The sequence below is a fragment of the Triturus cristatus genome, chromosome 7, assembly GCF_964204655.1.
Source record: "Triturus cristatus chromosome 7, aTriCri1.1, whole genome shotgun sequence".
Taxonomy (NCBI): domain Eukaryota; kingdom Metazoa; phylum Chordata; class Amphibia; order Caudata; family Salamandridae; genus Triturus; species Triturus cristatus.
The window spans coordinates 464,410,910-464,424,720 of record NC_140590.1 but is presented as its reverse complement, the minus strand read 5'-3'; the positions used below and the strand labels follow the sequence as shown (position 1 = coordinate 464,424,720).

Here is a 13,811-nt window from a genome sequence, read left to right as displayed (position 1 = left end):
GCCCGCATTCAGTCGGCGCGCCAGAACTGTGCCCACCCTGTCTCCTCCTTCGTAATATCGCTGCCGAAATGCAAGGAGGACATACTCTGCTTTGTTCGTTCTATGGGCTCGTAGCTGACCCCTAAGTATAGCCTAACGCCGCTTGTGTATCGCCAAGGGCTGCTCCTGGTCTAGTTTTTCAAGCGCCTTTTTATTGCGTGCGAGCTTGTTGTCTTCGAGCAAGCGGGCCTCCCGGGCCCGGGCTATAGCGATGGATGAGAGGGTACCACGGATTGTAGCATTGAACGCGTCCCAGAGGACAGGGAGTGGCGATTCTGGGAGGTCACTGGTCTCGAAATAGGATGAGATAGTGGTCTTGAGTTCTGGTGTGTCAACGGGGTCTCTAAAAATGTGGGGAGGGAACCTCCATCTAGTAGGTCGCCTGGGGCTGGTGAAGCGTTCGTGGATAAGGAGCTCAACATGTGCATGGTCGGAGATTGAGATGTCGGACATAGAGGCTGAGAGGACGTCCTTAACCAGAGAGTGCGAGACAAAAAAATAATCAATATGTGAATAAGAGCGATGGGCATGAGAGTAGAAGGAATAATCGCGACTGTCAGGTGTGTGGTATCGCCAAATTTCCACCAGGCCCAGTGTTGTGATATGTCGCTTTGTTGCCGCCGACATGGCACCCACCCCGTGGAATGAGCCCCCGCTACGGTCAAGGTCCGCATCCCATATTAAATTAAAATCTCCCCCCAGTATGAGGTCTGAATCTACATGTGTTATGTGTTCGCGCAATAGCCCCCGCAGGAAAGAGTCTTAGGCCGTGTTTGGTGCGTATGTATTGCATAGGGTAAGGGTGCGGTGCGCCATCTTGACCCCTACCTTACGAAATCTGCCATCCGCGCTGCGGACCACTCCAGGTTCCCCCTGCGTAACACCCGCCCGACATAGGATAGCAACTCCCGCCATCCTAGTGAAAGCTGAACTCCAGAATTGAAGAGGGAATCGTGGGTGGGTCATGCGGGATGTGTCAGCTCTGAGGAGGTGGGTTTCCTGCAAGTAGACAATATCTGCGTTTTGTAACAGGAGATATCTCCAAATCTGGCGCCGCTTGTTGGGGGAGTTAAGGCCCTTCACGTTAAGGGATAGTAACTTCAGGCAGGGTACAGAGGTCATAGTCCTGATGTGTCAGGTGCGAGCGCTGCCTCAAGCCGTGGGCTCAGGGGGTTGTAGGAAGCAAACTGGTCAAGACCCAGTAAGGAGCAGGGGGGTCTCGAGAATGTGGCAGTAGCTGCATAAGGGCGGAGCGGAATCGGCGAGTCTGCCTGTGAAGGTCTCACTCAGTATTGGAGTGTTCCCCCCGCCAGGGACTGGGGTGGGAGAGGGAAAGAGAAGGTAAAGGGCAGAGGTGGTCAATAAAACCAAAATATAATAACGGCCAACATAGCCTATTCCAGTCTAGGGAGGAGCCAGGCACAATAGCAAAGACTGTCCTGGAGATGTCACTCTCCAAGAAATAGGGATGGGGCTGGTCATCTTCGTCGTATATTTGGGTGATGTTGGTCCCTTGGGAGCACGGCCCGGGCCGCCGTCGTAGCATGAAACAAGTCATGGGTGGTGGCGTCGGCTGGACCGCCGAGAGGGGGGCCGGGCAGTAGTCGTACTTCAGTAGTTGGCTCGCTAAGGGGGGGGGGGGGAGAGCACACATCTAGCTCATCAGCGGGTGAAATTACCAGTTATCTGTTGTCGGACACATGGGATACTGAGGGCGACTGACCTCCTTCGAGGGATAATGTCCTGCTTTTCTTGGGAGGAACTGCGACGTCCCCGGGAGGACGGGTGTCTTGCATGATGCACTGTGGTCCATTGCGGCTTCAGTGGGATTCGAGCCCTGGGTGGTATGCGCAAAGGACTGGCTGGGGGAGTTTCGGGTGTCTGAAGTAGTTGGGCCGCCTCTCTGTAGGTCCTCAGCACTTGGACTCCCATTGGAATATGAGAGCAAAGGGGTGCCCCCATTGGTAGCGGATGTTGAGTTCCTGGAGTGTGTCCGTGATGGGTCGGAAGGCCCTGCGGTAGCGTAGTGTCATGGGGGTCAAATCTTGGAATAGCTGGATGGGCGTACCCTTGAACAGTACCTCAGGTTTGTCCCTGGCAGCTTTAAGGATAGCCTCCTTCTCAACGAAGAAATGGACCCGTGCCAGAATATCAGGGACAAGGCCAGGTCTCCCGGGGGGCCAGCTACTCGGTGTGCACGCTCCAAAGCAGGGGGGGAAGAGGGGGGCTTCTTCATCTCCTCTGATGTCATGAAGCAGGTCAGCAACGAAGGTCATGATATCATCGCCTTCCGCTCCAGCCGGAATCCCCCTCAGGCGTACGTTGTTCCGACGCACTCTGTTTTTCCAGGTCTTCTTGCTTGATCTGCAGCTCGATGTGTTGCTCTTCAAGGGTAGCCAACCTCTGCCAGAGGTGCTCCTGGTCCTCTGTGCGGGAAACCAATGTCTTCTCTATGTCGTTCACTCACCCTCCGAGCTCTCCCATGTCTTTCCAGAGATCTTTGACGCAGGCTTGTACCTCTGTGCGCAGGGACCCAATCTCGGTATTGAGGTCTGTGTGACCGGTTCCGAGGGGCTTCCACTTGCCGACGTTTCCTCCGCTGTTGCTACCGTTCCTGGTTTATTCCATAGGGCCATGACCGTGTTGTCTTTAAAGGCTGCCGGGGGCTCTTTTCCGGCCCTGGAGCGAGTCATGTTCTCATAGGAGAGGTGGCTTACGTCGGGAGCCCCAGGGAATGCGTTGCCAGCAGCCGTTTGTCGCAGCAGATATCTGTGTACTCTGCTACAGAGGCTTGTATGCGGTCCGAGCAGTGAGCAAGATAGAGCGCTCAATCACAATTCCCCAGCGAGTCGGGGCACCACCCCCGGGATCCTTAAGGAGGTGCAGAGTCTAGTCGAGGGTGTGTTGCCGGAGGTAGCTGGGGGATCAATGCAGGTGTCCACTCTGGTGCATGGAGAGGAGCGGGGCAAAATCACGCACTCCCCAATTCCCCGATCCAGTATTCAAGTAGCAGAATGGCAGCGGTGTCAGTGCTTGTGTACTCAGGAGATGCACATTAGCTCTCTCAGTGGCTGGGGGGCACCTTGGGAATCTCCCACCGGCAGAGTCCAACGCCAAACAGGCCTGCTTTCAGAGCGCAGGGCCGCCTTGCTTATGCCTCGCTGTTTCTTCTAGTAGGCCCCTGTGCCTCACGACTCATTTGCACCATACCCCCTCGCAGCGATGAGCAAACATCCCCAGGACATGTTAAGGGGCCCACTGTCTTCGCCACCCGGCAGCCACTCTTCTGGGAGGGCCCACTAGTCTGCACCAGACCTCGCACCGATGGCGCAGGGGGGAGAAAGGCCAAATGAGTTGCAGGAGGGCGGCCACTTCTGCGTTTAACCAGGGAGCCAAGCCCAGCGAAGCACTGCGATCTGTGGGGGCTTGGAGGGGTTGCTTCCAGCAGTGTAAGCTCCTAAAAAGGTGGCAGTCTAATGGCGGTTGGTGGGGGCCCAGGTCTACTGGACTGTTGCCTTTTCATGCAAGGATGCACTCCACTCCTCGATGTCTACTCCCCCCAGCCACTGCACCGACATGGCCGCAGGCGCGTAGAGGGCCCCGGGAAAGGTTATTGAGGGGCGGCTGTGTCCACCACCAGGAGAAGGGATGGGGGGCTAGAGGGTGCTGCCGCTAGCTTATAGACGTGGCCTCATTGCAGTGGCCTAAAATGGCGGCCAGCCGGGCTTCAAACTGACTGAGCGCTCTCCGAGCAGCGATACCCGTGTCTCCAGCCCCCGTACCTGAACAGTCCGAGCAGTAGTCACTAGTGGGGGGGGGGGTCACTGGCCTGAGCTGGAGCGCACTCAGGAGCGTCGCTGTCTAGGGTCCGTGAAATGGCGGGACCACCTCTGACCACCGGTATGTGCCGTCGCTGGAACAGGAGCGTGGCAGCGCCAACTCCCTTCGTCCTCAATCACACCCTCAGGGACCAGGAACTGCTTTGCCGGTGAAATGGCGCTGGGGGACGAAGGGCCGTTGAACAGGGGAGCCCAGGCCTAGCACAGCATTTCAGTCTATGGGGGCTTAGGGGGCTCACTTCCGGCAATGCTGGCTCCTAGACAAGTGGCGATCTAAAGGTGGGAGCCCCTGCCATCAGGGCCCTCTTCTCTCCTCCTCGACCCCTCCGCCCAACGTCTGCACCAGCATGACCACCGGCGCGTGGAGGACCTCGGGAGGATTGCAGAAGGACGGCCGTGTCTGCCTCGGGGGTAGCTCTGGGGGGAGGGCTAGGGGGTGATGTCTCTGGCTTTTAGGCAAGGCCTCAAGGGGGGAGGTGAGTTGTGGAGGCCTACAGTGATGGCCGACTGGGCTCCAAACAAACGAACGCTCCCCAATTGGCGGCACCAATGCCCCCAGCCCCCGTACCCGAGCAATCCAGGCCGTAATCCCTAGTGGGAGGTTGCTGACCTGGTCAGGGGCACACTCTGAAGTGGCGCCGTCAGGGGTCTGTAAAATGGAGGGCTTACTCCTGCCCGCCAATGTGCTTCGTCGCTCCACGGGACTCTAGGGGAAGTAGGAGAGCGACAGCGCCAACTCCCCCGTGCCTCAATCACACCACCAGGGACCAGGAACTGTCTCTCTGATAAGGGCTTGCTCTAGAACGTGGGCTCGTACCGGGAATCACCACCCCGGGAGCGCGCGGCTTCAGGACTCTCAAAATGGCGGGCACGCAGCCGAGGACCGGAGCGCTCGTCTTCTTCCGCCCTTCCCTCCGCTGCCAGCCGCACAGGAATGTCGCCAGGCCTCTGAGAGGTAGCCCAAGTCCATCCGCCAGCTAGACTCCGCCAGCTAGGTCACCCCCGCAGCACCGCTTGAAATCGCAAATTATACCGGCGGCGGTCCGGAGCTTGAACGGCGTGCGTCTCACTCCATGTGCTGCGAGATCACGCCCCCCAAAATTATCTTAAATTTTAAGGTAATTTCAGCCCACGCTCACCATGCCTCGCGTATGATTCCACCCCAAGCCGTCAGGGACGCATGTCGCTTAGCACCTTAAGACGCCTTTCAAGAAACAACTCCGTTTCCTGGCAACCCTTTTCTTCTTGTGCTGCATGCATGAACCCTACGCAATCAAACGCGTTGCGTTACTGAGCAACCATGAAGCGCGAGGAAGCAACCTTGCAATGCAGGACACTTTCAAAGAAACAACCCTGTTTCCTGGCAACCCTTTCCATCCTCTACCGCATGCCTGACTTCTACGTGATCAAGCACGTTGTGTTACTGAACAATTAACAAGCGCGAGGGAGCAAACGTGTTTCCTGGCAAGTCTTCCCGCTTTGCACTACCTGCCTGTTACCAAGCAAATAACCATAAACGCTTCTGTGAACGTTTCACTTGACGAAGCCCGTATTGTTGATTGACAGCACTTCTGTTTCTGTTTTGTTCCATCCTGCACATCGCTGACAAGCACAGTTTATTTTGCTTGTCACCATTTCTACAACACTGATAGGCACAGCTTAAAATACTTTGTTCTGCCTGTCACCGTTCCTTCAACGCTGATATGCACAGCTATTACAGTCTAAAAAATTTCTTCTGCCTGCCATTTTTACTTCAACACGGATAGTTCATTTCAACGTTTCTACAACGCTGATAGACACAGCTTGAAATTCTACATTCTGCCTGTCACCGCTTCTACAACGCTCATAGGCACAGCTTAAAATAATTTATTCTGCCTGTCACTGTTCCTTCAACGCTGATAGGCACAGCTTGAAATATTGCGTTCTGTCTGTCACTGTTTCTTCAACACAGATCGGCACAGTTTAATACTTTGTTATCATTCTCTTCAAATGCTTACAAGCACAACTCCTTACTTGCACACTGTTGAAGTTAAAATTCTTTACCTCATCATATAATCTCTACTCTATTATTATGCAAAACGTAACACCACCTCCCTTTTTCTTATCTAACCCTGGTGAACCTACTATACGCTGGTCAAAATGGAAGTCTTCCTTACCTACACCAGAGTGTCTGGAGTGTACCGAGAGAAAATCAGCACTGTTGTGACACTGCTTAGGCACTGAAGGACAAGAAGTCTTTGAACACTTACCTTATTCTCAGTGACTCATAATCTGACAGCCTCAATGAGTTCGAGATTTGCTTAAAGAAATTAGATAAACATTACCTACCCAAAGTAAGCACAGTCCTAGAACGTTATCACTTTGGAAAACGAACTCAACAACCTAAAGAGTCTGTGGCGGTGTATGTAACTCATCTACGTAAACTTGCCTCCACTTGCAAGTTTGGAGGTGCCTTAGAAGAACGCATACGCGATCAGTTTTTGCTTGGTTGTGCAATAGAAAAAGTAAATGATGAACTGTGGCAAAAGGATGATCCTAAACTGGATGAGGTTATCTTAATCGCCAATCAAATCGAGCACTCCTTGGCCTGCGTCGAAGTCATTAAAAAAGACAATGACTCTGCAACTACTTCAAGTGAAAAAGTACAAGCGGTCTCACAAGTCAAACCTTTCAAAAAAGATTAATCTCAAACAATGAAACCTGTCTTCAAACGTGTTGAGTCTTAATCTTAATGGCAAAGAAAACCATTTCCTGGAAGGTGTTACCGTTGTGATAAAATTGGCCATCTAGCTGATGACAAATCTTGTCCTGCATTAAGTGCCAAATGTCTTAATTATGGGAATGTGGGGCACATAGCCAAAGCTTGCAGATTACAAAAGAATAAAAAGAACAAACGAGTTAAGGAGGTATGGACACAAGATGAAACTAACTCTAGTTCAGACGAACTACATTGTGGTGAGATTTCAGGAGAAGTTTGCCAAGTTAAGTGTCTAAGTCCAGTTGACAGTGTTCTGATAAATGGTCACCCAGTTAATATGCTTTTCGACTCTGGGGCAAAAATCACTTTAATCCCTAAGAGTTTTTATGACGTTTCACTTGAGTAAGGTGAAGGTATTTAAACCTGACATAAAACCTCTTGCCTATGGTGGACAACCCATCAAATTATTTGGCTACTTTGAAGGTGACATTGAGTTAAAAAAAAAAAATAACCGCTGGGAAGATATACATCTCCACTAAGGGAGACAGTTTAGTGAGTTGGATTCATCAGACTGATCTTGGGGTCATGTTGGTTCCGGGTGGAAATCCTTGCATAATATTGAGGAAAGAATCTCCTGAAGGGCTATCTACATTTTCCCATGCTTCTTCTTGTACTCGTGACAAACTCACCAAAGTCGTTCAGGTAGACAGTTTACGCTCAGAGTTTAAAGAAGTCTTTAGCGAACGCCTGGGCTGTTTATCTAATTACACCCACAAAATCATCTTGAGACAGGACACCATCCCAGTAAATTGTAAAGTACGTAATGTGCCTTTAGCCCTGAGAGACTCCATGGAGGATGAATTAAGAAAATTGCTCAAAGAGGTCAAAACTCAGGAAAGTGATTGGTTAGCCCCAGTGGTTCTTGCCCGAAAGGCCTCAGGGGAGGTAAGACTTTGTGTGGACTTGTGCGCTCTCAATCGCTCGCTCTCTCAATTGCTCTGTCATAGCCGACAGATATCTCCTTCCCAACATCGCAGAGATGCTGACACGATTGGCGGTGCTGAGGTGTTTTCTACCCTTGATCTCAGGGCCGCATATCACCAGATTAAGCTCGACCCTCAGTCCCAGAACCTCACTGCCTTCATAACGCCTTTCAGTACTTACAAATTTACAAGGCTTCCGTTTGGTCTCAATTCTGCAGCTTCGGTCTTCCAGAAAGCCATGGAGGATGTCTTGCAGGGTCTCCCTGGCGTCAAGCTCTATCAAGATGATGTCCTAGTTCATGGCTCATCTCAAAGTATTCATGACGAGAGACTCAGAGCTGTACTAGATTGTTTCAAATCGCGTGGCCTTACGCTATGTGAGAATAAGTGCAAATTCAACCTTCATTACTTAGGTCACAAGCTATCCAAGGAAGGAGTCAAACCTAAAGACCAATTAGTAAAAACCATTGATAATCTTCCTCTACCCCAAACCAGAGAGGAATTAGTCACCTTCCTAGGGATGGCTGAATATTATAACAATTTCGTGCCTGGATTTGCCTCTCGTACCTATACCCTCCGAACCCTTCTCAAAAAAGGGGTAAGGTTTGCCTGGTCACCAGACTGCCAAAAAGAGTTTGACGATGTTAAGGGAGCCTTGAACAAAGTTCCTTCTCTTCACAGCTTTGATACTTCTGCTTGCTCCATTCTTATCACTGATGCCAGCTCAAAAGGGCTAGGGCCGTTCTCAAACAGGGGAAAGATGGACGCGAAACAACTATGACGTTCCTGTCACGAGCTCTCGTTGGGCCAGAACTTCTATATTCTGTTATATCAAGTCAAGTCAAGTCAAAAAGGCTTTACTTCGATAAAAACATATCATAAAAGCTGGATATAAATAAGGTTAAAAAGTTATTTACAACAGTCTCCAAATTCATTGACTTTTAACAAAGAATACATAAGTTCTAACAAGTTAAAAGGATCAATACAGATTATTGATTAAAACCAAATTAAACAGTACATTTAAGCCTTTTACTTCGAAGATACCTAGCCCATGATAAAAATTTAGAAAGGCCACAAGCATATAGTGGGCGCGAATCTGACATTAGGATGCGCAAAGCCTCAATATGGGACCTAGTGCCTAACAATCGACACAATGCTTTAAGCCACTTTTGTCTAGGTTTCGCATACTCCGGACATTGGAACATGAAATGCGCTATAGTCTCAGGGCTGGTTATACAGAAAGGACAAAATACGGTTGTCTGGGCCGGGGATTTCCAGCGTGCTGTAAAGGCTCGTAATGGAAGAGTCCCGACCCTAAACTTAAAATAAAGAGCTCTATCAAACGGTTTCCCAATAATATCCAAATGAAGTTCCCGAATAGGTAAATCCTTGAACTTTAGGAAGTCCTTCGAAAGTTTGCCCAGGGAATGTTTGGCATTAGTTCGAGACATGACCCAATTCCAATACATGGACTTTAGTATTGCCTTTGGAGGAGAGGACCTACCATCCCACGCTTCACTTAGTCCAAGCTCGCCAAGTAGAGTTTTTTACATCTTTTAACCACTTTATCTTGTACCATTCCCGTAGTGACATTATTTCAGACAACCCTTTAGCGTATTTGGCCAGATCTGGAACTCGCCACAGTACAGTGGAGCAGTGGTCGCAGTTAGCAAGATCACCAATCGGACGACAGCCCAATTTATATAGTTATATAGAAAGAAACTCTTTGCATATTCTGGGCGATTAAAAAACTTAAAAAGTTCCTGTGGGGAAGCTCCTTTACAGTACAGTCCGACCACAAACCTTTGAAGGATCTGTTCACCAAAAAGAGTCTTAATTCTGTCTCCTCGAGGATCCCCAAGTAGATTGTATCTTTACAAGACTATGACTTTGTTGTTCATCACATTCCTGGTGCACAAAACAAAGTTTCTGACTGTTTGTCTCGTCTTGTAACGAATGACACAGTTGACTTGAGTAATATGTCAAGAGAGTCATATGAGGATGATGATTATAAAGTCTGTGAGGTCACGGGTGGTGCCTGGAGTGAAGATGAGTGGAGAACTTCCATGACTATAGATCCCACTATTCTCAAGGTCTGTAGGTTAGTGACAGAGGGTTGGAAGGGGATAAGAAGCCTTGATGAAGAGACGAAAACATTTTGGAATGTACGGCATGAGTTGTCTGTCTCCTCAGGTTTGCTTCGGAGGGGCACTAGCTTTGTTCCACCTCTTCCCCTCAGAGAGAAAATTACTCAACATGCTCATCAGGGACACCAGGGGATCTCTAAAACGAAAGAGAGAATTTGTTTACACTTCTGGTGGCCCGGTATTGATTTATTAGTTGAACGTATGGTGAGAATGTAATTCTTCTGATAAGATTTACAAAACTAGAACCCAACCCATGGCTATACGAGAGGTCCCTATTCGCTGCTGACAAGAAGTAGCCCTAGATCTCCTAGGCCCGATTTCTTGTAGGTCTGGTCAGTCTTATGTCCTAGTCTTAATAGATCTATTCTCTAGGTGGCCAGAGGTTAAAATCAGTCACAGTATTGAGACTAAAGATGTCACCAAATTTGTGGACAAGGTTTTTTCTTGTGAGGGGTTTCCCGATTGTCTTCTTACTGACAACGGGGTCCAGCTAGTTTCTAAAGAAATGGATATCTATCTTACTGAGAAAGGGATCAGACACAAGCGTTTCGCTCTCTATCATCCTGACACTAACGGAATGGTAGAGAGGTTCAACGTGTGTTGAAAGACTCCATTCAAATGGCTAAATCTCAGAGCAAAGATTGGAAGGCAGAAATCCAGGAAATCCAGGAAAAAGTTATGATCCATCGCCTAACGCCTCATTCAACCACGTCTAAGGTTCCCTTCGAACTTTGTCGGGGTAGGAAGCCTAATACCCGTATGTTTCAGGCATGGATGAAAAACAGAAGTCCGGGTTCTAGTTTGAATGAGGGGGTGAATTTAGGCCTTGGTTCTAGTACAGGGTCTCAAGGTAACCCTTCATGACAAGCCAGTCAGGACTTGAAGATTGCTAAAAGGAAGGCATACTTTAGACTCTAGACATGCTGTCACTCACACTAGTGTGCGTGTGGGTGACAGAGTGAGAGTTCGCCTTCCACAAAGATCCTCTGGTGTTTTTCCCCACCTTATGTGGTGAAAAAACTGTTTTTGAATGCTGTCCATTTATGTGATGGTGGCATCTGGAACCTCAATAGAATTGCTCCAGTTTGCAACTTGTTGGTCACGTGCAATGGTCCTCGTAATGTTTTGCCGAAGTCGAGAAAGAGTGTGCGTGTTGGAAAGCTGCCAACAAAACTAAATGATTTTGTTTTACATTAAGATTCTCTAAATGATTTTGTTTTTCTTAAAGTTCTCTTTCTTTTTCTTATCTTTCCCCTCTTCTTTCTTTTAGCTTTCTCTGTTTCATCCTTTCAGCTTATTTCTAATTCTTCTTTATAAAGGGGGGAAGGTGTGTAATGATCTTACCTGAGTGTAGATGACCTGCGTGTTGTGTTCTTCATTCCAGAATCCTTCTCTTCTTTTCGTGTACATTCTAATCTTAGTTGTCAGTTGATGCTGTCAGCGTTGTGTGGATAGGACGTACTCTCCGTACTACTTTGGAACCAACTCTAGTCCTCAGCATAATGGCCCTTTGCAGATATCTGGTCCTTCTGGACTCCACACCACCAGGAACCATGCCCATTCGGACCGCACATCGCTTGTCACTTCCCGACAAGTTTGCCGTAGAACCCAACTGGGTGTCGTTGGGTATACTGGATATCCGCTCCATTTGGATTCTATACCGCCTGTAATCCGGTCCATTCGGACTTCACCTCGCCGGTGAGTCTCCGACAGGCTTGCAGCAGCACCCGATTGGGAGCTGGTTGATACCAATTACCGCAACAACCTTGTGCATTTATGACGCCATAGAGCCAATCGGATTTTGCCTATACCAGGATTCTCTTCCAATTTCCCACAGGGGTCCGCCCACCCAGGCATCTTTCTCAGGCATCAATACTCATGTGCTGATGATGATCCCAGTATCTTGCTTTGGGATCGAAACACCGTCGACTCCCAGCACCTGGACACAAATATATATTTACTATTATTCTGTGCTATGGGGCCACTATGTATGTTCTGTGGCCTAAATAACTAAAGTTGTCTCTCGGCCACCATATGCAAATGCCCGAGTTTATTTTACTCTAATTTTCTGTTATTTTTACCACTTATATGTCTTCCCTGAAACCGTCAGAATAAACTATTGCATCTAATTTTGATATATTATCATAGACGTCATTGTATCTTTATGTGAATTACAACTGTAATTTATTGATGTGATGGACCACTGTTCCTCTGTAAAATACTTGTACCCAAGGTCCCTGACTGATCGCTTGGGTTCTCTTGTTCTTTTAAAACAAACGTTCTAAAAGGGGCATTTTCAGAATTACAATTCAAAATTTGACTCCATCATAACGTAAGATTTTAATTTGTGATTCTAGGGACACCAAACTGGGGGGTCCCATTGCTTCACAATTGGAAATTACACTTGTAACATGCAATAAGGTAATCCCAATGCTAACCAATTAAAGAAATATGCCTTGTAGTAGTGAACAACTAATTTAAGAGTTTTTCACCACCAGGACATGTAAAACCTAAAAGTTCATGTCCTACTTTTCATATACAGTGCACCCTGTCCATGGGCTGCCCAGGGCCTACGCTAGGGGTGAGTTATATACATTAAAAAGGAATGTTCAGGCCTGGCAAGAGGGTTAAAACCAGGTCGACATGGCAGTTTAAAACTGCACACACAGGCTCTGCAATAGCTACTATAGAAATAAAGGGCTACTTTAGTGGGTGACACAATCAATGATGCAGGCCCACTAGTAGCGTTTTAATTTACAGGCCCTGGGCAAATGAAGTGCACTTTACTAGAGATTTATAAATAAATTAAATATGCCAATTGAGGATAAGCCAATGATGCCATGTTTTAAGTAGAGAGCACATGCACTATAGCACTGGTTAGCAGTGGTAAAGTGCCCAGAGTCCTAAAGCCATCAAAAACAAAGCCAGTTTTACTACCACTGCTGGGAGAAATGTAGCAAAGACGCATTGCCTTCTGTAATAGAACACATATATGAGATAAAGAACTCCATGTGACAAACAGCATTGAAATCAAGTGTAAAATGGTCCCTCGAACATTGCAATGGAGCCACTTCCTGTAAGGAAGATGGATACGCATAAAATAGGCAACAGCATGCGTTGAAAATTAAATGCTCTCCTGGGTGGAACCAAAGCACACTATGTTTAATTTTAAGAGTTGGAAACATTAAGTCATGTTTTGTCAAACCAGGCCTAAAAATACAGGAGAGGTCAATAGGTGATTCTTCGTGGCAGAAAAAAAAAAAGGGTAGAAAGACCTGGCCTGGCACTATAATCTTGCGCTGCATCCACAGCCAGTCCTCACAAGCTTGGTGAGCCGATGGTAGTCATGCCCACAGACAATGTGCACACTGTGTGCCCATACAGACCCGCTCAAAATCACAATCCATGACACAGCATATGCATGATAGTCGTGTGGGCTTATGCGAAAATCAAAAACCTGAAGAACTTCCTATGATGAACGCTGCGCAGTGGTCCATGCCATCAGGAGCCAAGCAAGAGACCTTTTATATTTAAACGTTTACTCAAATTTCTTTTTAGTTAAGCTCATTCTTTACAAACATTCTCTTACATTTGTATTGTCATCTAAAAGCATGTTTCCAAATTGCCTACTGCAAGCTTTCCAAATTACAACAGCAGTATCAAGAAAAATGTACCTTAATTTTTTCTCTTGATGTACTCGATATCAAGTGAAGACTTTTCAAACTATCATTTATTAACCATTGCCAGCCCTCTAAAAAGAGAAAGAGAATTATAAAGCCATCAATATGTGCATTTCTTCAGTGTATATTTTATTTAGCGTTTTGCCTGGAGTGCACATGTAACCAAGAGAGAACAATGACTATACTAGTAATAATGAAAACCAATAGAAGAAAAATACTATTAAAAAGCATTATGTTAAAGTCGATGAAGAGAGAGCATTGTTATAGAAGGTCTCGTGTGGTAGCACTGAAGGTTAGAGTTGAAAATGTTCTGAAATATATAGCAAATAATTCATCTTATCTATATTACTTTACTAATTTTCATATTGTTTGAAACGCAGCTCAAGTCCTGGCAAACAAATGTATATCTGTGGAACCATACATCC

General features: G+C 47.5%; 1 protein-coding gene across 1 annotated transcript in view; it reads right to left on the bottom strand.

Annotated features, from left to right (window-relative positions):
- TBCD (tubulin folding cofactor D) overlaps positions 1-13,811 on the bottom strand; it is a 2,329,415-nt gene that overhangs the window by 790,749 nt on the left and 1,524,855 nt on the right. The window contains exon 26 of the mRNA XM_085616794.1: positions 13,381-13,457. Within this exon, the coding sequence (XP_085472920.1) occupies positions 13,381-13,457 (77 nt within the window). The remainder of the gene's footprint in view (positions 1-13,380; positions 13,458-13,811) is intronic.